Raw genomic sequence first — 27,099 nt, 5'->3', positions numbered from 1 at the left:
GAGAACTCAAGGTCCAGAGAGGTGAAATAATCTTTCCACGCTCACACAATGCACTGTTCTTCAGAACCCACTGACACACGGCCGCTGCCCCGAGAGGCTTCTGAGGGCCACTCCTCAGATGCAGGGGGCCTGGCTGAGCCATGGTCAGAGAGTGATTTTAATTGGTATTTGAAGCAGAACGTCAGCTCGCTAAAGTGCTTTCTCTCTGACACACCGCTGCTTTGCTCAGACTGTGATATTTGCCAAGAGGTCCCCGAAAAGTTCTATTTTTAAAATAAATTTAGTCTGGCTTTGCTTTTTTAATTCCTTACAATCATAAAACTTAAAATTAATTAGAAATGATTTCAAAATAAAACGCCGGGAGACATAACAGTGGTTGTTTTATATTTACCTGAGACTCAAACTTCCCCAAACAAGCCAAACCACCTGAGGCTGGATTCTGATGCCTTAAACACCAAGACTGCTGTGGGGCAAGAAATGTCTGGTGACCCCCTGGAGTGACATAAAACGAAGCTGATATTTTCCTCTTTTTAATAGGAAAATGTAATGGAATATTCATTAACGTGGCCAAAGTCAGCAGAAAGTCTCAAGTAGAGAACATCTTCAAAGAAACAGAGTTGGTGCTTCTCTCAAGTCTAAACAGAACGTCGAGCAAGGACCCCAGCACTCTGGGTACCGCGTGTAAGCCGCAGTGCCTGGGAGCAGCAGCTACTGAAACGAGTGCCTCTGAGACGGTACGGATGTCTGAAGACGGCTTTACGTAGCAATACTGGTACAGTGCCTGACGGTGTTAGAAGCATGCTTCCATGTCCCGCATCCGATTCTCGAGGCGGCCACGCTACACAGGCTTAGACAGCGGGGATCAAACTGACAGCTGGGCTGGAGGTCGGATCCTGGACCGAAAACCAGGCTTTCCCCTCTAGATTCGTGCTCCCACTGACCCCAGAATCGCATGCGAAGTATCAGTGCTCTTCTTAGCTCTAAATCTTCTCGTAATCATTGAAGGAGAGATTCTGTACCAGCCCCAACAAACGCATTTCAAGTTCTCAGATAAGAAGTGTTAACATTAATGGAGTAGTTTCTTGAAAAACAGAAAGGGGGCGTAAGATTTTAAAAGGTCACTATCAAGGCCTTCGCCCAATCGGATGTTTGCTAAAAGCTAACACTAGGGTATACCATAGTAACTTCATTAATGAGCTACTGAAACTCAATAGCAAATTTTATTTACTAAAAAGATAAAAATAAGGAGCTAGACAATGAAAGAGATTTACTTATTCAAATAGGAAATATGAAAACTGTCTAACCTGACAAACACCAACTTTTAATTATTTATTTAATTACTTTTTGGGCCACGCTGCGAGGTTTGTGGGATCTTAGTTCCCCGACCAGGGATCAAACCCAGGCCTTCGGCAGTGAAAGCGCTGAGTCCGAACCACTGCACTGCCAGGGAATTCCCAATACCAACTTTTTAAATAAAAACTCTAAACCGGTACCCAAATCCTCTATCTTGCTTATTGTAAAACATCTCCGTTAGCTTATGATGAACGATGCCTGAGACAGACTTAGTGCCTGGCGCGTTTCAGCGTGTGACAACAGTGTTTTGCACTCATAGCTCCTGTTAAAGACCCTGGGAACACAGTCCCTGGCTTATCGGGTGACAAACAAGCCATCTTATCCTCGGCCCTGCTTTATGCATCTTCCCTACGGGCCTTAGGACACCTTTCAGCTTACAGAAACTGCATTTCAAGAAGTGCTTCATTGCTACAGCCCCGCGGCCAGAACTACAGTGCGCACGCTGGCGGGGCCCCTGCCGCAGCGGCCAAGGAAGGACATGTCTGGTGACAAGGGCTCTCACAGCCGCTCTGTGTCCACCTGCCGGTCCGCCGCCTTCATCTGCCGAAGGCTGGGCTTTGCCTGTGCGCACAAAACCAACTAGCTGTAAGGAGAAGGAGGTTCCCAGAGCTGTCGCCGGGAGGAGCACACTTTGGGAGTGCCAATCAGACGGGAAGACAGACTGGCCCCTGTCTGGCTAGTAACCGGGTCTAGAAACACTTCGGCTCCTTTCCAGTCAATAAATGTGGGAATGATGTTTGAATGTGCCGACGAGAAAACGTAGCGACTAGAGACATACCGTGTGGGATATGCCAGCACAACGGCTACCAGACAGGCCCTGCGCGTCTAACGATCCGGCCTAAAAACAAAAGCAGCCGGAGAAAGACCACACAGAAGAGTTTTAAAGGAAAAGAAAAACAAAAACCAAAACCATACCGAACACCCAAACATACAGGTGCCCAAGTTAGAAGCTTCTGGCAAAGTGAGAGCGTGAAGTTTCATAAGGAAAACGACAAGGGCACCGAGTCAAGGTGAGTCTGAAAGCATGCAAAGCAGGGGAGGCCTGCCAGTAACCGCACTCATTTCAGAGCACAGTGTTTCCTCCACCGGCTTATCAGGAAGTCAGTGACAGCAGCGTGGAGACCCTTGGGTTACAAGGATTCCACGGCAACCGAGTGCTGCTACGTTTGCTTTAAGCAGCAGGTATTTTCTGCTTGTGTCCCTTACGCAACCTAAAGGACTTCACAGCTAAGAACTTTCTCTCCCCAGTCTCTCGTTTTGCAGGGGAAAACAACAAGATCCCTCATGTAAAGAGCAACTTCTGGTAACGTATACTTCTCCGGGTCCACCGTCCAAGTCCTGAAGGTTACGATCAGGACGGCCACTGTAAAGACAGACGTCTGCCCAGGGGACGGCTAGTGACTGCCACACCATGCAGGTGGTTGTTTCACCTCAGTGTCACAGTCTCAATATGTCCTCCCCTCTGAAAACAAATGACATCGTATGTATGTGAAAGAACATCCATTTCATGTCGTTTTTTTCATCATGTATTCTCATTAAGGAGAAGCTATCATGGTAAAAGAAAAAAAAAAAAAAAAAAAAGAGTCAGCACAGACCAGTTGCCCCTTAAAAGACACACGACCTGGTTCACATCTTGGTTCTGCCAGGAACTGCCACGTGTGCATCACCCGACAAAGGACGGGACCTCCTGGACCCTCTTCCTCACCCGGGAGTAATTATGGTGACTACCGTTAGCTTACCCAGTCCTCACACTTTTCAAATGAGTTATCTGAAGTGGAAAGCGTTTTGTTCGAACATGAGTGGGTGTTGTCACCACCAGGCAACCAAGCTGGATCCCGAAGTGTGAGTGAGTGGTTTGCACACACACCCGTCACTCATGCACCTGTGTGGCACTAGGATGCTGGGTGGAGAGATACCCGGACAGAGGGACGCCCTCAACCTCGCTGAGCCTGCAGTCGTGGTGGGAACCTGAGGGGGCCAGACCGGGTCTCTGTTCAGTAGGCACGTAACTGCTGAACAGAGGAAAAGGCTATGATTCAGGGTCCGATTCTCGCTCGCTGTGGAGAGAAGAACTGCTCTAATCACAGTTCCTTTAATCCACGGCTGTGCTTGCAAGAGTCACACGGGAGCCAAAAGATTCAACTGACACGTGCTTATGTCTCACTTCGGGGTCAAACCCACTGTTTCGCCATGTTAAGTTTTCCACACCTGGAACTAGACGGTTGTTTGCCACAGTGCCTTTTACTGGCAGGCGTCCCTGAAACCATGTCCCTTTAGGACGCTCCGCCCACCCCACCCCTCATCTCTCGGTACGCAGAGGACTGCGGGCGGCAGGCCCCGGGACAGTCCAGCAAGCGACTGGACGAGGACTGTCCTCTGCGTGCACACGCGTCGGGCCCAGAACCGCGCCCTCCCTGCCCTGTGACGGGAGCCCAAGGAGCTGGGAGCCCCCAGAGCGGGCGGGCCGCCTCCAGTCCTGCGGGCCCGTGGGGGGAGCCCGCCCGCACGCGCCGGCCTCACCTAGCTCTCCCGTGGGCGGCGTGGGGTGACAGCCCCCCGAAGAGAGCGGGGCCCTGCGGGTGAGGGAGCCTGGCCGAAGGCCCAGAGAGAGGCTCGCGCGTCTCCATCGCCACCCTGACCACAGGGGAAAGGGCAGACCCGCCCGGACGAGGCTCGGAGAGCCCTGCCGCCAGGGACCTGCGGGGCGCCGGGCCCGCAGTGCTGCTCAGACCCCGCGGCGGCAGGGCTGTGTGCCGGAGGCTGGCTCACCTCCTTGTGGGAGTCTTTGTGGGCTTCCAGCGTCTTCATGATCGTCAGCTCCGCGTAGTGTTTAAACCTTGCTGGCTGGCTTCTCAAGGTCTCCCGCAGCACCCTGAGTGCCAGGGCGCGGATGGAGTGCTGGGGCAGAGGAGAGACAGACATCAGCAAACGCCACGCGGCACCTCCCTGCGCACACGGCCAGCAGGGCCCTGAGACCGGCTCCCAGGCCTGGGTCCCTGGCGCCCCGCAGGCACCGCGACACGGACGCCAGGCTTCCTGGACGGAGGCTCCCGGATGGCCGGCTCCACGAGGGAGGGCGCTGTGCCTGCGGGGACATCCCGGGACCCGGCACCTGAGAGGGACCCCAGGAAGGCTTCCTGAACGAGACCAATGAGGACGACTGATAAGTTCATTATCAGTCTCCCGGGGGGCGGCTCCAGATTTTCTGAGGCTCAGGTGTGTATCTGTAAACTACGTAAAAGGACACCTACACGTAAAGGGCACCTACACGTTTCATCGACACGACCTGTCAGACAGTGGACTCTCTCAGGTCAGTGGGAGACCTGCCGATATTCCTGACCTTCTACTGAGCAGGTCATGGGGGAGGGGAACGTGTACAGAACTCCAGCTGCTTGAGGCCCGAGTCATGCGTCTGGAGGAAAGCCATTCCAAACAGACCCCTAATCTCAACAACAGAGAATGGGGTTTACACCAAACAGAACATCCTGACTCTCTGCCGCTCACCCGCACCGGCCACAGGCTCACACGCCGTCCCCTGCCCTCTCCATGACATCGTTTCTCCTCCTGACAGATCCAACCACTAGAAGTGCTTCAGGGGCCAACAGGTACTTTGTCTTAAGAAAAGCGAATACAGGTCTTTCATCGCCGTTCTTCTACCTTGATTCACCCCACACCAAACCATGCGTCCCTAAACACCAGACAGTAACTGGAGCCACCGTGTCATTTGCCAGCCTCTGCTCACCTGTCTTCCCTTAAGGTCACCATCAACGTGACCCGGGCACGACCTCTGCCCTGGGCCGTGCCCAACTTGCTCGAAATCTGTCTGGTCCTACCCCTTGAGCTGTTCACCACACTTACTGTACTTGTGCTTCTGCTGACCTACACGAAGCCCGGAGCACAGAGATGGAGTTTTACTTCCAGACTTTAATCCAGGGAAGTCCTAACATTTATTCCTGCTGCCACACGCACAAGGGAGTGGCCGCACCACGGGCGGGGGGAGGTGGGCCTCTGATCAGGGGGCTCGCCCCTCGAGGAGTCACATGCAAGTGTCACCGCGTGGAGACGGCTTTCTCCTCTAAAAATAATAATGGACGATCACAGAAAACAGTAATGATCTCTGCTTCTGGGACCTGTCGCTGGAACTGTTAACAATGCAGGGGTGAACCAACACAGAGCCCCAGGGAAGGCGCGTTTAGTAGGGTTTAGTATGGTCTCCCAAAAATGAGCCTGATTTCTCAACTGCACGTGAAGCATAAATAAAACTCCTAAGGAAGAAAACCCCACCGTAAAAAAACAAGCCACATCCTACACTAGCAAAATCTTAAGAAATTTTGTGAAAGGGACCAAAGAGGGAGCACGTCTCTCTCAACGACTACAAACCCAATTACAGAAAAACCTGCGTGGAGGCCAGGGTGGGGCCTGTCTCCGCTAACTGACTGGGGCCAGAAAACCTGAAAGCTGTCTTGGTGCCAACAGGAAGCACAGCACAGGAGTGGAGGGGAGCCGTGGGCCCAGGCCTGGCCACCCAGGAGGGGAGGGGGAGGGAGGGGGGAGAGAGAGGGGAGGGAGGGGGAGGGAAGGGGAGGGAGGAGAGAGAGGGGAGGGAGGGGGAGAGAGGGGGAAGGGGAGGGAGGGGAGGGGGGGAGAGAGGGAAGGGGAGGGAGGGGAGGGGGAGAGAGGGGGAAGGGGAGGGAGGGGAGGGGGAGAGAGGGAAGGGGGAGAGAGGGAAGGGGGAGAGAGGGAAGGGGAGAGAGGGGGAGGGGGGAGAGAGGGAAGGGGGAGGGGGAGGGAGGGGGAGGGGGGAGAGAGGGTAGGGGGAGGGAGGGGGGAGGGGGGAGAGAGGGAAGGGGGAGGGAGGGGGAGGGGGGAGAGAGGGAAGGGGGAGGGAGGGGGAGGGGGGAGAGAGGGAAGGGGGAGGGAGGGGGAGGGGGAGAGCAGGGAGGAGGAGGGAGGGGGAGGGGGAGAGAGGGTAGGGGGAGGGAGGGGGAGGGTGGAGAGGGGAGGGAGGGGGAGGGAGGGGGGAGGGGGGGAGAGAGGGGAGGGGCAGGGGGCCACTCACGTCCTTGTCCCCCAGCGTCTCCAGCAGCAGCAGCAGGACAGTCTTGAAGTGCTCCTCCCAGACGCCCAGGCTGTCCTCGCGCGCGATCTTGAGCAGCTCCAGCAGGGCGCCCTTGCGCTCCTCCACTCGCTCGTTGTGGTTGGACAGCTCTTTCAGGAGGTCCGCCACCAGGTCCGAGTGGTCAATGGGCACTTGGGGGACACAAGACAGATGCTCAGCACCCCCGCCCTCCTGACTCCAGGAGGTCCCCACAGGCCTGCGGCCCGCGCTGGGTGCCGGCCTCCCGTCACACCCCCAGCAGGTCACCTCGCCAGGTAAACTGTGAAAACGGGTGAGAACAGGTGTCCAGTGCTCCGGGACCAACACGCGGTGCCCTTCCCGACCTGACCGGCCTCTTTCCCTCCTATTTCAGACAAAGAGGAGGAACCCCCCCAAAGCCCCTCCTGCATCGTCTTCCTCCCAACTCTGCTCCCTGCGACCGTCCTCAGCCAGGCCCTGCCAGGAACACCCTCACGACCCTCAGACCCGCTGGGCGCAGTTTCCTCCAGGCCCTCCACCACCGTGTCTGATCCACTCATCCCCATTCCCTTCTTGAGCGGCCAGCGTGTAAACACACACGGATCGCGGTGTCCAGGCTACCCACGGACAGTCCATTCACAGACCGCCAGGCCTGCCAACATCACGTAGCGTAACTTCTTGCGGGGACTTGGCTGTGGTTTATACGGCAGAGGGGCATATCCTTTCTCTTTCCATGTTCTTGTAAGACAGCGGTCCCCAACCTTTTTGGCACCGGGGACCGGTTTCGTGGAAGACAGTTTCTCCACGGACCGGGGCGGGGGGGGTGGGGGGGGGATGGTTCAGGCGGTCATGTGAGCGATGGGGAGCAGCAGACGGAGCTTCGCTCACTCGCCCGCCATTCGCCTCCTGCTGTGCGGCCCAGTTCCTAACAGGCCGTGGACTGGTACCGGTCCACGGCCCAGGGGGTGGGGACCCCTGTTTTAAGAGACCTCAACTCTGAATATTCACTTTAAGTAGAAAGGATGAAAAAACAAAGACAGATCATTAGGAACCTAAATTTGTACTCACATATTTCTTTAGCTTCTAAGAATCAGAAAGGTGACGTCTTCAAGAACCCTCTCAACTCCGCCCCTGCCATCCCACCTTTTCCTTTAAGCCTTTTAGCATACAGTTGGTGTATAAATTACAGCCAACATCCCAATCTCCAGTCTGTCTTAAACAAGACCAACAACTGGGTAAGTTAAACGCTGTGCCAGCTCTATGAGCAAAGAAAGGCAACAGTCCACAACTCCTAGGCAGCGCAAGTCCAAGTCAATCCTCCACCACCAGCCTCCTGCCCAGCAGACGGACAGCTAGGTACAGACCGACCTGCTCCCCACCAGGAAGGAGCAATCAACAGACAAGGGGTCACGCGCTCAAGCCCCTGAAGCTACTTGTGCTTTCAGACCGTGGAAGGCCTTCCCTTCTGTCCTAGGCTCCCGTCACTGCCTGATCCACTGAGAACGCAGCTTTCTTCCTTCCGTGTTCCCCTGGATCCAGCAGCCACCGCTAACGCGGCCCTCGCTGCTAGGTCTGCCACCACAATGAGCCTGTTTCCCCTGGCGGGCCTGGCGCTCTGGGGCCGGGGCCGTGTCTTGCTCCCCTGCACAGCCAGCCCTGGCAAGCCACAGCCTTCGCGACACACAGCAGGCCTTCACTGAATGCTAACTGCTTAGAATTCTGATTTAAGGTTCTAATCTAATTCTTCATTCAAAATTGAAAACAACATAACACAGCAGGCTTGGAAACAAAGTATACATATATAAGATTTTTAAAATTAATTACTAAGTTGAAATAAACTAAAACACACGAACATGCCAGTGAGGTGAAAAGAGAAAAAAATAACTTCCTGATAAAATCACTTCATAGCAATGTGTACTCACTCACTTGTTACTCAGTAATGGGCACTGGTCTTAACACAAGAGTCAGAAAAAAACCCAGACCAGTTCTGCTCCATATCAAGTGTGTTATTATACTTGGGGCAATAACTTCACCTTTCTAGACCTCGGTTTCCTAACCTGTACGATGGGAATGATCCCTGTCTCAGCAGCCAGCACACGCCACGCAGGTGCCCAGGGCAGGTTAGATCCCCTCCCCACCTACAGGACTGAAGGTGACACAAGCAGCTCGGGAGACCTGGCTCAAATGCTGCTGAGAGAGCAGCAGGAAGTCACCCAGCAGGGCTCCGGGCCTCCCGGCCACAGCGCGGGACGGGAAAGCGCACACCGGAGGCTGCACCCGGGTGCCCCATTGCCCAGGCCCCGCTCTCACCGCCGCCCGGGTCGTGGTTCCTCGCAAGGCCTTCCCCGTGGGTCCTCTGTGTGCCCCCGCGCCCAGGCGCACAGACGCCTGAGCAGAGCAGGCCCCCAGTCCACCCTCGCGTGCCCGGAGCTGCCCCGGTTGGCGGTGGGGCGGGGTGGGGTGGGGTGGGGTGGGGTGGGGGGGAGTGGCACCGGGAGAGACAGACCGTCTCGCAGCTGCTCCATGTCGTCGTCGAACATGGCCTCCTTCAGGGCCGTCTTGTCGTAGGTGCTGATGGTGTCCGAGTAGGGGTAGGGGCTGTAGTCCCGCGCCCGCGGCCCCGGGAAGGCGCGCGGGGGCTGGGTGTTGAGGAGGGAGGTCTTGTTGTCCAGAGCCGTCCGGCCTCCTTCCACTGCGTCGCTGCCGCCCCGGCCCTCGGTGGCGGGGGAGGTGATGCCACCGTCGCGGGACACCTGGGGCACAGCACACTGTCAGTTCCTTTCCAGTGCTTGTCTCAAACTTTTTCTTTAAATCTTCAGAATTATTAGGAGAGCCAGAGATTTCTCACTTGAAGTCTGGCCACTGACAAAAGGACGGTTGTTAGTGCCTCCATTTGTAAATACCTAGCTCATAAGCTACCTCAGAGGGGACACAACACGCTGATGTTCTCATCTATTCATTCGTTAGTTTACAAGGAATGCCTGTTTTACTTTGCATTTGCTGACTAATTTGACTCATTTTTGACAGATTAGTGACGTGAAATTCTGAAGAGCCCCTGAGAAGGCAGCCTGCACAGCTGGCACCCCCAGTTCCCCAGGAACCTCAGGTGCCCACACCCCAGCCAACTGCCTTCACCACCGACAGGACGGGGTTTCTCACTGACACCCTGACACAACGCCATGGACAAATGCTCCCCCGATGACCCTCTTGAGACCTACAGTGGTCCCACCACCCACGAGTCCCCTGCTATATTCCCCCCAAGTGGTGAAACGTCTCACTATGGAGAACCTGACATCCCCCAGGCAGATTTTCCTTTGGGGATTTCTGACTCTCAGAGCTGGTCTTTACACTGGTCAAAGAACAGGTCTTTAATATTGTCTGAAAATGTCTTTCCTGATATGCGCCGAGTTTCATCTTCAACTAGTTAAACCTCTGGGCCCCTGGCCCTTGTGTCATGTTTCTGACCCCCTTCTCTCCCCGAGGTCCTTTCTTCTGCGCACACTGGCCTGTCTGGCTCCCTTTGCAGGGAACAGAGCAAGTGTGGCTGACTGCAGGGGACAGAGCAAAACGGTCACTTTCCTCATCTCAGACACGTGACTGTAGGACCGTGGGGGAACCATTTCCAGGCAGCCAGACCACCCTGGTGAGCCCTGTGGCACTTTTTACTCGTGCTGCTGACAAGGTGCACCGCTGTCACCCACGCTTATGCCTTTGTGCGGTTTTTATTGTAGTTTTATAAACGTATGTTAAAATTCAATCATGTAATTCATACGCGTATAATCCAGTGACATTAAATACGTTCACAGTGTTGTGTAACCATTACCACTACGTTATATTTTGGGCAAAACTTTTTCATCTTAACAACCGAAACTCTGTACCTATTAAATAATAACTCCCTTCCCCTTCCAGCCCTGGTAACCTCTGTTCTACTTTCTGTCTCTATGAATTTGACTGCTCTAGGGACCTCATATAAATGGAATCACACAGTGTTTGTCTTTCTGCGTCTGGCTTATTTCACTTAGCATAATGTTTTCAAGGTCCATTCACGTTGTAACGTGTCAGTATTACATTCCTTCTTATGGCTGAATAATATTCTATTGCATGTGCATATTACGTTTTGTTTATCCATTTATTTGTTGATGGACACTTGGGCTGCTTCCACCTTTGGGCTACTGTGCCTAACACCGCTCTGAACACTGGTGTGCAAACATCTGTTCAAGTCCCTTCTTTCAATTCCTTTGGATATACACCTAGTGGAACCGCTGGGATGCGTCTGGTTCTTACACATCCCACCCGGAAGATTTTGTCCTAATATAGCTGTTAGGATATAGAAGAATATATAGTATGTGTACAGACATGAACAAAATAAGACCTAACAGGGGTTTTCTCTTGGTATAAGATGATTCATGGATGATTTTAATTTTTTTCTCTTTGTAACTCTCTTCTAAAAGTAAAACATATATGATTAATATAATGAAAAGATTATTTATAAAAGGAGAAAGGGTTTAAAAACTTCAGACATTTAAAAAAGAAAGCTAGGGCTTCCCTGGTGGTGCAGTGGTTAAGAATCTGCCTGCCAATGCAGGGGACATGGGTTGGAGCCCTGGTCCAGGAAGACCCCACATGCCACAGAGCAACTAAGCCCGTGCACCACAACTACTGAGCCTGCGCTCTAGAGCCCACAAGCCACAACTACCGAGCCCATGTGCCACAACTACTGAGCCTGCGCTCTAGGGCCCGTGAGCCACAACTACTGAAGCCTGTGCGCCTGGAGCCTGTGCTCTGCAACAAGAGAAGCCACCGCAATGAGAAGCCCGTGCACAGCAACGAGAGTAGCCCCCGCTTGCCGCAACTACAGAAAGCCTGCGTGCAGCAGTGAAAACCCAACGCAGTCAAAAATAAATAAAATAAAATAAAATAAAATAAAATAAAATAATTTATTAAAAAAAAGAAAAAAGGAAACTAAACTCCTAATACTAATCACTTTTAACAACAACACCGTACTTTCTTAACTTGGTCTGTTACACTACCCCAGTCTTCGTCTGCACGCAGGCTTTACAGAGTGGCAATCACAGTGCACAGAGCATCATATACTTTGCTTTCCCCAAAGGATCAGCATGTCCCACGTAAATAAAAATTTTGCAGCCATAATGTTTAATCGCACCACTATTTCTTGTGTTTTAATAAGATTTACTGCATGATTCCCCTTCTGTGTTTTCCTTAATGTTTTTGTTTCTTTCTATTATAAATAATGCTGAAATAAGCTACTTTGTGTAAATAACGTCTTTCTTTCCTTTTGTCAAGTTTGTTGTTCGGCACAGATTGCCAAAAGTTAGATTTCTGGATAAAGGATATGAAACTTAAAATCGCTTTTGCTGAATACGACTTTTCACTAAGCTCCAAAAGAGCCGTATCAATTTTCCAGGCCATCAGTACTACACTCGTTCCTGATGTCCCTGCTGGCATCAAGTGCTCTAATTTCTACTTGAAACAAAGAAATGGAACCTCAGAATCTGCCTGTGGGATTTCTGTAACTGCCCAGAAGGCTGGATGCACGCACACGTTTGTGTCCGTCTCTGCCTGTGTGACCCACCTTCCCCCTGGATGTGACCTGTGCCCTGACGGACTCCGTCTGACCGGACTGGGCCCGCTGGTCAAGCTTGAGCAGAGAGATGCTGGTGCCTGACTCTTGCACATTTAGTGCAGTTTTATAGCAGCTTCTTAGCTAACGTTTGGTGACGAGTGGCGAAGATGCTGACTTTGGACTTCCTCAACGCTTCCTTTTCCCCTCCCCGCCCCTCTGAGCCGCGACCTGTCAGCGCCCCGTCTGCCACCCCCTCCCAGTCCCGCAGCCCCTCCCGGCCCCCCACTTCCCCATCCTGGTACGGGCCTGCTCTCTCCACCTTCTCCCCACTCCTTTCAACATCTGGCACGGTGTTTTTTCATACTTTGAAAAGTTGGAAACAACTTAAACGTTCCCAAATAGGACACCGAGGACATGACTATGGCACATACCCTTCCGCTGAACTATCATCCAGCCACAAGAAGGCACAGGAAAGACTACACCAAACAGGAGGCGCCCTATGAAGTCACCTTTACCTTAAAGAACACGCTCCATACGCCCCTGCACATACAGACACGTGCAGGTACACCTAAGGGAACAGAAAGATGCACCCCGAAGCGTTCATGGTGGCTGGCTCTCGCTAAAGATGCTTTTTCTTCCTTCTTTTCTTTATGTGCTGGCTCTATACCTCCGTCACCCAGCTTCTCCTGGGGCCTCTGCTGTTCCTGGCAGGACTTCTGTTTCCCTGATCAGAACCACACCCAACCCCAAGTTCCTCGCGTGCACTTTAGAAGCCTTTCCCGTCTCCTCAGCACAAGCGCCGCCCGCGGACAGCAGAGCTGCCAGCGTGGACACCCTCCAATTCCTGCTCCCACAGGCCCGCTCCCCTCCTTCCTGGCTAAGGCCAACCCGCTCCCCCAGGGCCCCCGTCTCGCCACCTCCCCACGTCCTTGAGGACCCGTGTCCATGAATCGTCCACTGCCGCCACCGCAGAGCCAACACCTTTCTCTCCACACGGGCCGCGTCTCTCCCACCGCACACCCGCCGTCGGCCCCTCCTCGCTCCAGCCTGCGCTCGAGTCGGCCCTCGGCCCACCGTGACCTCATGTCCACTCCCAGCTCTGCTCACAACACCCAGTGGGCTCCTGGAGAAACTAACCCTGGAAACTGCAGACTGTGATTAGGTCTAAAAGCTATTTAAGAAAAAGAAGACGGAAGTCCAGACGGGGGCCCAATCTCAAAGAAAAGGTCTTGGCCCTACATCAAAACACCGGTGAGTAACTGTGTGGTTTAAATATTCTAGATTAAAATAGACTATTTAATGCAGACAGTAAAAAAAAGATCCAGCGGAGCCCTTTCAGTCCACATCCGACTCGAGACCCCTTTGGCTGGAAAGCCCCTTCCCGAAAGCTCCCCTCAAATCCAGGCCACCGCATTCTCCTCTGCTCTTTAGTCCTGCTTGACCCGCTTCTTCTGCCTTCCCCTTAGTGGTGGTGCCCCTGAGGACTCTGCCCTTACCCCCACTTGGCTGACTTCACTTACTTTTCTTTAGTTACCGTCAAGCATCCAGTCAGTGTCTCTCAAACCTCCACCTGCAGCCCAAATCGGCAGCCTCAAGTCCAGGCTGGCGCACCCGAAGGCCCGTGGCTGTGCCTGCTTGGACGTCGCACTACGCTCCACAGGGGTCCACGTCGCCTTCTCTCCCCGTGACGTCACCTCACTGAGGTGCAGCAGCACCTCCTCAACAGTCCTTGCCGGACACCCCGGCTCTCCTGCTTCTGCTCACGCGCTACCCGACCCAGCTCCCTCCGGGGTCACTCCCCATGGCAGAGCGACAGCCATCATCCTCAGACGTGCGAGGGACCATGCCACTTCCCCGGTTAAAGATCCTTCAGATCCTTCAGGGACCCCAGAGTAGTCTGGACGATGGCTGTGCACCCCCCGGTGTGAGTGCCCTTCTCTTCCCAGGGCCTCCCCAACACCAGGGCACGCCCACCCTCTCCCTCCCCCCGTGCCCACCCCCATCCCTCTGCCTTCTCACAGGCCCCTCTCAGACGACAACCTCCTACTTGACCCGACAAGTGCCTCGTGCCCTCGTGGCCTCCGTGCTCAGAGGGTGACATCGTCCCCTCTGCAGATCTGTCCTGCGCCACTCTGCCCCTCTGCAGGAGGCTGCAGCTCCCGGAGAGCCACGCTGGCGTCGGGCGCAGGCTCACTGTTTTTATCATACCAGAGGAACAAAAACGTGTCCAGGATAAACGAAAGCCAGCTGAGAAAAAGGGCATTTAACATTCTTCACCAAGATAGCTGAGGGCTACTGCAATTTCGTAAAGTTGCCTTGGGCCTCTTAAAATCATACCATTCTGACTACGAGATAAAAATAATGTTGGAGTTCAGTGATCCCCGCGGTCAGCGTTGAGGACCGTCCCTTAAGGGCCACACAGCTCTCTCCCAGCATGGGCGGTGGCCGCCCCCTCACTGATGAACGGCCCTGTTAGCCGCGCGGGTACTCACGACTTCACAGTCCTTCCTGCCGTCTCTCTTAATGGGCTCGTTCAGATCCTCCTGGCTTCGAAAACTAAACTTTTCGATGGCTTCTGTCACTCCACGCAAAGAACTGTAGATTTCTTCCGAGTTCAGGTTCTCGGTATCATACTCCAGCATGCTAAAGAGCAAACATATTTTATTTCTTAAATTAAGGCGCATGCACACAATTGAGGTATGGGTAAAAACGACTGCTAATAATTTACGGAGTAAGACATAATTATAGTTTCTTCAGGTGATTTGGAATGATAAGGAAGACATCTTTTGTTAAGAGTACCACCACTGGACAATTTAATTGTACAGCTTCCTTGTCAGATCTGGTCCCAAACACACGACATCAGCACTCAGTAAGAGCCAGTGGGAAACAACAAGAACCACGAGAATGCAGGAACTCAAAGAGTGACAACTGGTGACGATGCACGAGGTAATGGACGTGCAAAAATAACTTTCGTATCTTGAAGATGGAAAAAAGCAGTTTGGTTGTTACTGGTCTCAAATGTACAAATAAATGAAAAGAAAGCTAGTTATTACACACAAATTTTAAAGGAGCAAAGTGCATGACCTCAGAAGGTTGGGTTATGCTTACCAGTATCAGAAACCTATAAAATAAAACCCCAGAGTAGAACATGACTCGAAGTCAGATCCACCAACGGACTCCTGACAGCCTCTCACGCCATCTAACCCAGGAATTTGCTTGAATAACCAAATTCTTCTAGATGCGGATAGTGGGAGTTTTACAGTGAAAGCAGATCTTGTAAAGATGAGTCACACTTCCAGATGAATATCTAAAAGCACTCCAAAAAGCAAGAAATATTTGTCCCTTACAGAAAAGTGACATCAACTGGTGTCCTTTCAGACATTTAGCACAGCAAAACACAAAGTAAAGCAAAACTCCTCAACAGCCTTCTGGTGTAACGCAGTGTATCAACAAGTGACCTTTAGATGTTTGAAAAGTACACCGAAACAGACAGAAGATCCTAAGAACAAAAACCATCACCTTCCCTCAAAAAGAATAAACGTCACTTGCTCCAAGAAAGTATTCAAGAAAAAAAATCGGATGAGTTGGTCTAATTTAATCTGCAGACAGTCCTGAGCTATACTGAGAATTGCCAAGGACATGAAAAGAATCCTTGGCTGTATATAAGTAAGCATCCAACAACATTCATTAATAAGGACTAAAGAAGAGTGATCTTTCTGTTCTTCCAAAGAGAAATAACTGAAACCAGTCACCCACTGGTGGGAACCACCCCCTAAGGGCAACTCAGCGAGCCCTGTGCATTCTGTTGAGAGGAAACTTCCCTGTAACTTAAAAACAAATAATGTTTACCAACCTCCCCCTCAACACACACACTTTTTTTTTTAAAGGTTTGGGCAGATGAACAAGACAAGATTTGAACAGTGCTCACTTGGAGTAGCCAGACCTCTACTGGCTGGAGGCTGTAACGACCCGAGTGTTTTCTAAGGCCGGATGGGTCCTGCGAGAGTACAAGATCTGAATGCATTCACCCTGCGAGATGAATTCACTCTCCTGCAAACTCCAGGTTGCACACCTGGCCCAGGTAGAACCCACTCTTCTCTTCTGATGAATGAAAGAACACAGACACCCCAACTGCACTTGGAGAGCTCACAAAAACACGTGCCAACTCAAAGACTGGCTCTGGCATCAAACAAAAAGAAATGTGAGCTTCAACACGTTTACAGCTAAGACTTCATGTTCACGCTGGCAGGAAGTGGAATCAAAACCCTGAACAGAATTCAAGATTTCAACCCCTTCTAAGTTCATAACGTTATCTAAGAGGCAATATACCCCTTTAGCGTGAAGAAAGCGTGACTGGGGAGCACTGGGGCCCCCTGACCACTCCCCTCCCTGGCCCCTTCTAGAACAGCACAGCACCAGCTTATGTGTGAGCAAAGGCATTTATACATCTGGCCAGTACACCGTTTTTCATAAATAAAGGCTGAATATGACTTAAACAAAAAATATGTATACGAGATGTAAAAAGATGCCTGAAAATACTTTTAATCACAACAACCAAAAAGAGTAACATAGCCCATGCAAAAGGGAAAAAAACAAAACAAAACAAAACAGGAAGGATGGAGGGATGGACAGAAGGAAGTCTGGGGGACGTTCAGCTTTTAAGGGATGTCACAATATTATTCTCCATGTCGCTTCAGAAGATGTTAGGTTTCATATAGTTCATCCCATTATTCCTACCCTGAACTTTCTTAAAATACCTCATTTCGGTTCACATAACTTTAGCATGATAGCAGCCTCTTTTTAAAATAGGAAAATAAAGGATTCTGCCAGTTAATGTTCCTCCTTCTTACTTTCAATTAATAAACCAACTCAGACTTCCAATTTAGGAGAACATGTGCACGGCCAGGCACAATCTACTGGGGACACTTCTTTTAGACTCACTAGCTTGAGCTTTGAAGCATCTCCTTGGTATGAAGTGGAAACTGTGAGCTCCAGGTGAGAGAGAGCATTTTTTTCCTCTACAGGGAAGCAGACAGTGTTGCTTTCCTTGCCATTTCACGTTCTGGCGTTTGCGTTTTTTCAAATCAGTACCGGTGAGCCCTTATTTCATAGGGAAAAAGGACACTCCCGTGGATGCTGTCATCAGGGAATCACAGGTGACGTGGTCCCGACAAGCAATACGCACAAGGGAACAGCGAGGGGGAGGCAGCAGCTCTGCTTAGAAGAGACCTGGTTGGGTGAACCCCAATCTGCCACCTGCCCTCACATTCTGTCTTGTTTTAGCTCGGAGGTATAATCCCTTAGGTTAAAGGCCAGGTCCTAGGCGTCTGTAAACACTGTGATTAGACTCCAGAAAGGTTTCCACAGGGTTCTTTAGATTAGGAAGAGTTGCTCAATCAGTCAATACTCACTGACCTGAGGTCAGGCCAGGGCACCCAACACCGAGGCAGAAGGAGGCTCCGGCCTCACCCTGCGGAAAGGATGCACAGCGCAGGCGGGGAGATGCGTGAGGTCAGGTCGCCAAGGAAAGAAAAGCTGGAGACAGGAAGTGTGCCTTCTGAGACCTTCTTCTTTGTCATTTTGTAGGGAAAAGATACTAGGTATGGAATGAGGATAATTGTTCCTTCTCATGAAATCAATAGGGTTTTGGCGAAGAGCAAAGAGAAAGATACAGATTTCCTCTTCGTCTTATGTAACCGATAGGTTCTCTAAGTGTAAAGGTCTCTGGTCCACTCTCTCCCCCTCCGACGGTTAACAGAAGTTATAGTTGTTTGTGAAGCGTTAGCTGTAGCATCGTACACACGTGTAAAAGGTGATTCTGGGAACAGATGTCCTCTGGAGGGTGGTCTCGGTGGCCGGATGGGAAGACTGGCTGGGGGTGAAGCTTGGTGCCCAGTAAGGCACACAGGCCAGTGTACTGGGAGACGGTCAATCAACTGGTCTGATACGTTGAGGCACGACTAACCTTTAAGACAAATGCAGTGGCATGTTTTATTCACACTGAGGACGCAGCCTTCTCACTGTCGATGTGCCCGTGCCCCAACCTGCGCATCTGGACAGTGACCACAGGAGTCTCTGCACGCTTTAGAAGCTACTTTCAGAACTGGGAGAGTTTCCAAAGGAAGATGCTGTTAAAACACTTAGCTGACTTGTTTACTACATACAGTCTCGCTGTGTTGAGGACATAAAGTAAGAATGTAATCTTCTGTGCAAAAGCTATCTCTGAGGCATTCAAAAGTAACAGACTTCTTTGTTTTGTTTCGTCTTGACCCTTGTCCTGCCACGGAAGGTGCAAACTCATCTCACCCAGCACAGAGGCAGCTGGACCGCTCCGTCCCCTGCTCATGTAATCGTAGGGCTCCAGGAAGGGAGCCTCTGATCTTTGGACCTTTGTAAAAAGCACCTAAGAGACCCTCAAACACGAATCCGTAGGAGCCCATGGAGCCTCCTTTGTAAAGCACTGTCACTCGGCCGGGAGCCTGCGGGGACCCCACGGCTCTCCCGCCTGGTGCTGGGCCCCCTTTATGGGCTGTCACGGGGAGCGCACCTCTCGGGGCTGCCTTTCTGGATCTGAGTCCTCAGGCTATCAGCACATGCGGGACATCAGGACGGGACATCAGGAAGGACACGGGGCCACACCACTGACAGCAGGGCTGAGGACCGCAGGTTTGGGAGGGAGCAGCCCTGTGCGGTCGAGCATAAGGCCGGGGACACGGCGCACGGTCGCGGCCCTGACGGCACGCGTCGCCCGAGCCCCTTCCAGGGGCCGAGCGCTGCAACCGCAGATGTCGGTGGATGTGGCCAGTTGATGCAATGGTCCCCTCTCCTGGGGGCACCGCAGGAGCGTCCTTGAGGGGTCTGGCCGAGGCCACGCCCCTGCTCACACTTCTCACCAAGGCTCTAGCCCTGCTGGTCTTGGCCGGAGGCGGCGAAGAGGCTTCCCCAGAGACCTGAGGCGACCTTGGAAGCGCAATAATATTGTGACACCTCAGAGAAGTGGAACAGGTAGCTCGTTACCTGGGAGAGTAAGGGCGCCTGAGAGTCTTGTGGGAGGGAGCGGTGGGGATGGAGCTAGGCTGAGGAAAGGGAGCTGGCTGCTTCGACCACCCATCGGCGCTGCAACCCCACAACCGACTGCGGTGATCAGAAGACGAGAGTCAGAGAAAGAGACAAGACAGGCAAGGACGGCACTATACTCTGTGTCCTGAAGCCCCTCTCCCTGACAAAGCTCTACCCGGAGTCACACTGCACCATTCAGGCGCAAGAGCCAACTCTGAGTCCTGCATTTATGTTTTTAAATCACATGAGATTCCAAGTACAGGACTGTGTGTGTGTAAAGGAAATTACAAGCACCTACGTGCAAAAAACACAGATGTACTTGCAGATAATGCAATCGGTTATTTCAGAAAGAACCAAAGAAGGATTCAGGGGCCTTAATTCAAATGGGACCAAAGGGACAAGAGCAGGAAGCCTCAGGGAAGGTGCCACCCCGCCAGATCACTCAGGCAGGGGACAACGCGTTCCCCGACCAGGACGACCCTCAGATGGGTATTTCCTTCTGCGAAAACAACAGCACCATTGGGGTGGGGGCGGGCCATGGCCCACAGGCCAGCTCTGAGATGGGGGAACCAAAAACCTAACCCCTCTGCTCACGTGACCTGATATGAGGACTAAAGTGCGCCTGAGAACACAGGCTCTCCTCACCTGGCAGGTGTCCCTAAGTGACCTGGGCGTGCAAAGGCCCCGCCAGAGTTCTAACAACTGCTGCAGTTCAACAGACCCAGAAACACGGCACGGGCGTGAACTGAGCTGACCGCAAATGGGACACCAGGCCACGGGGTGGGGGCCACAGGACCCGGGTCCCTACGGAGCAGCGCGCCTGCCCCAGCACTCATGGCGGTCCTAAGAGCAGTGGTCCAGAGCTGGTCTCCACCTGCGGACACCAACGGCCCCATTTTATAAGGAAAACAAGGTGTGGAGGGGAGCCGTCACTGCGGCACAGAAAGGCCAAAAGGCCTCCTCTAGGCCACACACTGAGTCAGCGGCACAAGAGGACACGGGCGACCCCCTCAACTGGGGCCCTGCCAGTAGGGGAGGGACCAAGAGGATGCGCGAGCACCTCCCTGTGGGAGGGGGTCTCCAGCTCGATCCCCACTGTGAGTCCGTGCACACTCTTGATCGTCTGACGGGACGAGTGTAAAATCCACCTAAAACTGCCTTTTATCGTTGGGTTAACAGAGGTTATCTGCTGAGCGCTCCACGGCATGCTTGTCAAGAATGCACAGCAGACCAGAGTGAGGACGGCCACGTGCTTTTTTTTTCTATCTTAAAGGGAACAGACTGCACGTAATTGCTGAAGCCCCTTGCAACTCTGTTTTTCAATTAGCATCGATCACACTGGGTAAAATGAGCTGAAATGTAAATGTGTGTTTAATGATGGAACACTCCAGGCCATTCGCCTTCTCCCCGAAGACTCGGGGCATCTGTTTGCTCGCTGGGAGTAAGGAGGACTCCTCTCTCCCACAGAAACGATGACTGATGGACGGAATTTCCAGAAGAGTCTAACCTGTGGGCTACGGCCTCTCTAATGTTACTGGGTGGATAAAAATGAATTCCTCACTAGCGATTTTTTTTTTCAAACTATCAAATTAAACGTGTTTATCATGTTAGAGTATTTTCTTATTCCCAGCATAATCTGAGTGTAGAATTTTTGGACTAAAAAAAAATAACTAGTTTATTTTTTGATACTCAAAGTTAGATTAAAAACAAATAACTCAATAACTCTTCCCCTTAAGGACAAAAAGCTAAGCTAACATCCAATGGTAAAGATAAAATAGCAGGTCATGGAAAATAAATGTTTCAAGAGCACCGCTCAGAAAAATAGCTGAGATTATATCCTGTAGAATTGGTCTATCCCTACTTAGAATGTGGTAACCCAGTACATTCTCCTATTTAGTGCAAGAGTTCATTCCTTTTACAAATTTCCTGGTAGAAAGTATGTAGCCCATCTGAATATTTCCCGTGATATGATGACATGGGGCAGCTTTTCCCACTTCTGGACAGTTCTAGTTGTGAGAAAAGTTATTTCTCCTGTTGAGTTCAAGTTGGCTAAGGCCATTCTGGCTACTTATGCAGTGACTGAGGGCATAGTGTGTCTAAAAAGAAAGAAAGAAATTACACAACTAAATAATTCCTTAAAGAAGAATTTGTTGATAAGAAAATATTTAGGTCACACTTGGACTTTTTAAGATTGAAAATAAATCTCCCCATTTCTTCCACTCACCTGTAACCCTAACAGTAAAAATTTAGGCCAGGCTAATTAAGAATGAATGGTGAGCTGGAAAACTAAATTAGAATTTTTAAATAATTTGGACATCCATGAAGCTTTAATACCTAGCCAAGTCTTAGTTCTGCTGGATTATGCTATCAGCTCCCACCAATCTTTTACTTAGACCATGAGCACATATAACAAAATACTTCATTTGAATTTTACCTTTTGTTTATTACCTAAAGAATGTGCCACCCTATTAATGAAATAACTAAAAAATAAGAAGTATGAACTGTGTATTATGGAAGAACAGAATTCTCAATGTTGCAGAAGTACTGTTTCTAAACAAAGGCAACAATTTACAGAGAAGACAACTTTTCCATAAAATTCTCTCCTACCGAGGAGAACGCCATGATTTTACTGCCAACACTGGGGTCATTTAAGACAAACCGTTTGTTCTGATACAGATGTTAACATTTAAAAAACAAGTGTGCTGAGCCAGAGTCACACTTGGGGAAAGTCAGACATGTTTCCATTAGTTTCTGGTCTGAAGCGTCTAATTATACTAGCCTGCTGAAACCATGACCACACAGACCAAATCTGGAAACATAACGCTATGCTTCATTCTACCTACATACAGTACCAGGGGACCTTAAGAGGATGAAACATAAAGCAATATAAACACTAGGATACTCTAAGTATACAAAATATTTCGTTTCTCCAAGAGAAAAATACAAATTTGACATTTTCCAAAATATTTATATGATAACTTGAGAAACTGAAGACAACTTCAGTGGTAAGGATGGAGGAGTTTGGAAGAGTCTTGAGCATTAAAAAAATCTAAATTTGAAGGCACTTACATTTTGCTATCTTCCAACTAAAGAGGTAACTCTTAAAAGGGTATGGCATACTTGTGGTATTTTCCTCCAATTTTAAGATCGTGGTGTCAGCAACCCTTAAGACACAGCCCCCTGATTCTTGTTAGTGATCCCAAAGCCCTGGATTTCTTGAAGCCAAACACGCATGCATGACCCCTGCAGGTCCAGCCGCTGGCTCCTTCCTAAAAGCTGTGGTCTACAGGGTCACCACTCTGAGTGAGGCCATGAGAAACTCCAGCACCTGCCAGGGGGTCATGAAAGCCACCGTGCAGGGACTTCTAAGGGCTCTGGCCAGATGGGAAATGTTATCCAAAGATCTCAAGGCAAACTCTCTTCTCTTTCTAAGTCACTGCCCCAGACTCTGTTAGGCCAATGTTCCCATGGTCCCAACAGGAGTCTGAAAATGCTGATCCAGTTTTAGTTCTCAGGTTCTCAATCCCTTCTCAGAGCAGCATTCGGCTTCAAACGTGAGCCCAGAATGGCCACTGGGGTGGAAACTACCCCAGACTATGTGTGGACTGATTATAAAGGGTTTAGTTAGACGATCAAATACCTGTAGGTGCTCCTCTCGCTTACAGAGTAGGTGATGAGTTTCTAAATGCTTTCTATGTGAAACAGGGCTCTCAACGTAACTTTCAGTCTTAAAATCTTTAAGGTACTAGAAGAAAGCGTTTAGAGCTAGAAGAATCTCAGAGACCATTCAGCAGAAACCGCTCATTTCACCACAGAAGCTAACCACTTTGCCCCAAGTGACACAGTTAAGATTTGGGTGAGGGCTAGGAGCCGTGGGCTCCTGGCACCCATACACTTTTTGGTATTAAGCTCGGTCTAAAAACCTAGAGGTAGCCTAGACAGTCATCGGGGTGCTTTAGTGTCTTCACTCCTGTTGAAATGGCATTACCTTGGAGACAGGCCCCCATGGGAGCAGTTGGTGGGGGAGGTCAGGGGGCTGGTCCGGCTGCTGGGATGTCGAGAGGGAGTCCGGCCAATGGTGTTGCTTGGAGAGCCCTGGGGGAAGGCAGAAGAGCTCCATCACGCGAGGGATAAATACAGAACACAGTTCCGCTTGCCCCTCGGCCTTTGAACCCCCATGCAAATAAATGGGCAGATTCTGCATAATCAGGGTGATTTTTTCCAGAATCATAAGGTCAATTTTAAGTGCATACAAACTAAAAATGGATAACTGTCCTGCAGGCATTCCCGAAGCGGAGTGACTGCTGTCAGCTGGAGCAGACAGAGTAGCAGACACAACTGAGCATTTGCGTCTTTACAGTGTGAAAAAATAAGTTCCTCAATGACTGCCCGCCTGACTAAATGAGTTAGTGAACATTTAAGTGAACATGCTGACTTAAAGGAAGGACCATTTAAATAGCAGGTTCATTCCCTGGGAATGCACAGGACCCGACATCGCCCCACCCTCGGCATGCCCCCAACCTACTGAGAGAGCACAGGAAAGCTGGCCATTCCACCAGAGCGAGCCCCGCACGGGGACGGGTAAGTGGAGGCCACCAACCGTGACCCAAGCACTCACCACACTGGTGTTACTGGAGTTCTTGAGGTGGTTGTGCAGGAGTTTGGTGGCACCATCCTGGAATGTTTTTGGCAAGGCACCAAGTAACATGGTAAATTCAGGAGTGTTCAATTCAAACAGAGAGATGAGCACAATCTGTGCTGCCTAGAAACGGAAGAGATGGTTAACTTATGTCACGTACAATTGCCTATCTTGGTCAAAATGCTCATTAAAGTTGTTTTACTTTATTTTTATTTATATATTTTGGCCGCACCGCGCGGCTTGCGGGATCTCAGCTCCCTGACCAGGGACTGAACCCGGGCCCCCAGCAGTGAAAGCACGGAGTCCTAACCACTGGACCACCAGGGAATTCCCAAAATTGTTTTTTAAAAGAAATCTGTTTTGTATGAGTAGAATAAATAATAAGAGGACATCTGTGCCATAAAAAAAACAAACAGCACCTAGAGAAATACCATCATCAACTATAAACAGCCACACTTCAATATGGAAAATAAGCCCTGGTTTCACTGAACACCCTGGCCTTGGATTTTACAACAGCACTCCTGAAACTTTTTTCCTCTGCTGTCCAACACTAGGGACAAAGCTGGTGAGTACATAAACGAAACAATCAAAAAATGTGATGTCCATTCTAGTAAGTCAGACTGGACAAGGCTCCTGGCATACCCTGGAAAGAACAAGTTTCTAAACAAGCTACCACTGCGTTATCTTGAAAAACCACTTTTCCTAGTGACTAAGAAACACTAGAAATAGAGTTCAAGTACATCTGAAAAACTCCTAGTTTTACATCTATGAATTGAGGACAGAGACGGTCTTTGGGAAGCAAACTAGATTTACATGGTATGAATTAAAAAGTTACTACTCTTCTGCCTTTTGGAAAATGTTCTACTTTTCTTTATTAGAGACAACATATGCTCGTAGTCGCTAGAGCAGCAAAGTGGGGAAGAGCAAGCAGCTAAAACACCAGCAGTGAGACCCAGGCTTCCCCAGCAAGCTACATGCCTGCTATGGTGCTCGAGCTTAGAAAACAATGCCCTCGGAGTTAGTTACAAGGGTTTTGACTTAGAAGAACTATTCCAAAAGAAAATTTTAGTTGGTGCTAACAGGCATTTCTTACAAATTTCTAAGAGTCAAAAGAAGGGAAAACATATTATGAAAATCTTTCAACTAGAAGCAAACATTTATTTTTCCAAAGACTGTAATATTTAGGATTGCAGTAATTATCCTAAATATTTTTTCCACTATATAGAATATTACATAGAAACATGTTTGCATTACATAGAAACATGTTTATTTTTGGAAATAAACACCCACAAAAAACCCCACTTCAATGCTTTTATAATGTTAAAATTAATTCTAGGTCCAGTTAATATAAAATTGCTATTTTGTACCTGGAGAAGGAAAAAAACAAAAAACAAAAAAATCCAAAGACCCAAATGTATTTAACCAAAATTAAAACTTAATTACAAATTTTGAAATATCAGTAGAATAACATATTTTACACAATAAAAAATTATCTTTCATAATGTCATAAGCATTTATTAAGCACAGCATTGGGCAAAAGGATCTTACTTTTTCCCTTGACTTCCAAATATGGTCATTAATAGCCTCTCCAACCAAATTAAATCATAAGGGCCAGTGTGCTTTCACAAGACAGGCAAAAAACATTATTATTGATTGTACTAAAACACACATTTCTACATGTCATTATTGGAACAGTTTTAACAAATCGTTATCTGAAGAAATCTATTTCACCATCAATTTAACACACTGTTAATATGATTTGTATAAAAGCAAATTCCCCAAATCATGCAAAGGAACCTGTGCACTAAAAAAAATTTTTATTAGATGTTAGAAAAAAATGCATGCAAAAAACACTGCACTTCAAAGAGAAACAAAGAAGCAGACCTGAGTTTTGGTCAAGGGAAAAAAAATCAGCATCACCAATTTAATAAGAAAGTTTAGCCACTTTTTTGTTGTTGTTGACTGCAAATGGCATTAGAAAACTATTAAATGTATTATTACATTTTTGAATAGTATGTTTTTATGTGAAATGTGCCACTGTCTTTAGACCTAATTTCTTCCCAGAATGACAAGATACCTGATACTAAAAATTTACTTGGGGTTTTCCATGAAGCAAATTATAAAACTGGTAGGATCGTTTAGGAACAAGAGGGCTGCAAGGTGACAGGCCTAGAGACTGTGCTAATTCGTGGCTACTTAACATTACTGACTTTTCGTCATATGGGGGAAGAAAGCGCAGCAGACTTCAACTTCTACCCACTGAAGAACCTTCTCTCAATAACCCTGAAGTTGAATTTTGATAAGAAATCAAATAGAAAGACAGGGAATTCTGAAAATAACTCGTTGGACAGATGGTATGTGTGTGATTTACGCATATAAGTGAATATAATTTGTTTTTGCATTTTCCAAAATATAAAATGTAAATGATTTTATTAGTTTTCAAACATAACCCTCTGGCCTAAAGCTGTTTTCAAAGTAAAATCTTTTTCTGAAACCCAAGCTCCAGAAATGGATGGAAAGTATCATTGAAGTGTATTATTTTAAAAAGATTTCACATCAAAGTTTTAAAAGGAATGAGACTGTTATGATCCTGAAACATTTTATCTACAACTCCCTGTATCAGTGAGGAGTCTGAACACCAGAATGTCCCGGCAAGGATGACAACTGGCTTATGTTTATCGTTACCATCAATATGCTCTCACTGCAGGAATAATTCCAAATATGGGGATGGGCTGCAGAGATTCATTTTAAAAAGCCTGGGGCAGAGCTCGTGTTCAATAATGAGCCCAAAACCAGAGGGTGTCGCTGTCCCAACTTGGAGCTCTTGCCCCACGTGAGGAAGGGCCATTGAAAAGCCAGACCAAAACCTCTGCTGCTGACGTTTTCTAATGGGCAACTCTGGGGCGACGTACTTTAAAGATCAAATGGCGACCTAAAAGGAAATGACTCTCACTTGTGCCCCTACAGCAGAACTTGGGGGATGAGGGTAAAAGGGCCTTCAAATCTCACTGCTAGTGTCTGAAAAGAACCTGCAGGCTCTCGATGGCCTTGAATGCCGTGTGCCTCACAGCAGAAAAGGATTTTTCCAGACAGGAGATCAATAAAACTTTGACAAATGTGTCAGTGTCAGTGTTAATTATGGAAAACTTAAAATCTGAGAAGAGAGGGCTTTTTAAATTTATTAAACAAATATTACTGCTCCCTTCAGATTGTGATTAAAATTGCTTTAGAAAAACCACCAAAGAGAAGGTATTTCAAAACCTTCTGACATTTTAAATTTAGTATCTCTCCATTGCTATTGCGTTAAAATATGGTAGAAGCCTGTCTGCAACGTGGCTATTTCTTTGGGAAGGCAGTTAATCATAAAACATACCAAAACACAACATT

At 49.3% G+C, this 27,099-nt stretch overlaps 1 protein-coding gene and 1 long non-coding RNA gene across 19 annotated transcripts in view; both read right to left on the bottom strand.

Moving 5' to 3' along the window:
* Positions 1-27,099, bottom strand: part of CLASP1 (cytoplasmic linker associated protein 1) — a 261,977-nt gene that overhangs the window by 23,200 nt on the left and 211,678 nt on the right. For all 18 annotated transcript variants that reach the window (XM_082465778.1, XM_082465781.1, XM_082465779.1 and 15 more), the window contains 6 exons: positions 23,692-23,835; positions 23,062-23,168; positions 14,507-14,657; positions 8,937-9,183; positions 6,413-6,603; positions 4,123-4,251 (listed from right to left, as the gene is read on the bottom strand). In XM_082465778.1, coding sequence (XP_082321904.1) covers positions 4,123-4,251; positions 6,413-6,603; positions 8,937-9,183; positions 14,507-14,657; positions 23,062-23,168; positions 23,692-23,835 — 969 coding nt within the window. The remainder of the gene's footprint in view (positions 1-4,122; positions 4,252-6,412; positions 6,604-8,936; positions 9,184-14,506; positions 14,658-23,061; positions 23,169-23,691; positions 23,836-27,099) is intronic.
* LOC309662808 lies at positions 372-4,112 on the bottom strand. The gene is made up of 2 exons (XR_014264983.1): positions 2,132-4,112; positions 372-1,081 (listed from the first exon to the last, which is right to left on the bottom strand). It is a non-coding gene; the product is annotated as an uncharacterized lncRNA (long non-coding RNA).

This window comes from Balaenoptera physalus, assembly GCF_965194825.1.
Source record: "Balaenoptera physalus genome assembly, chromosome: 6".
Taxonomy (NCBI): Eukaryota; Metazoa; Chordata; class Mammalia; order Artiodactyla; family Balaenopteridae; genus Balaenoptera; species Balaenoptera physalus.
The sequence above is the reverse complement of the archived record's forward strand: the minus strand, read 5'-3'. Positions and strand labels throughout refer to the sequence as shown.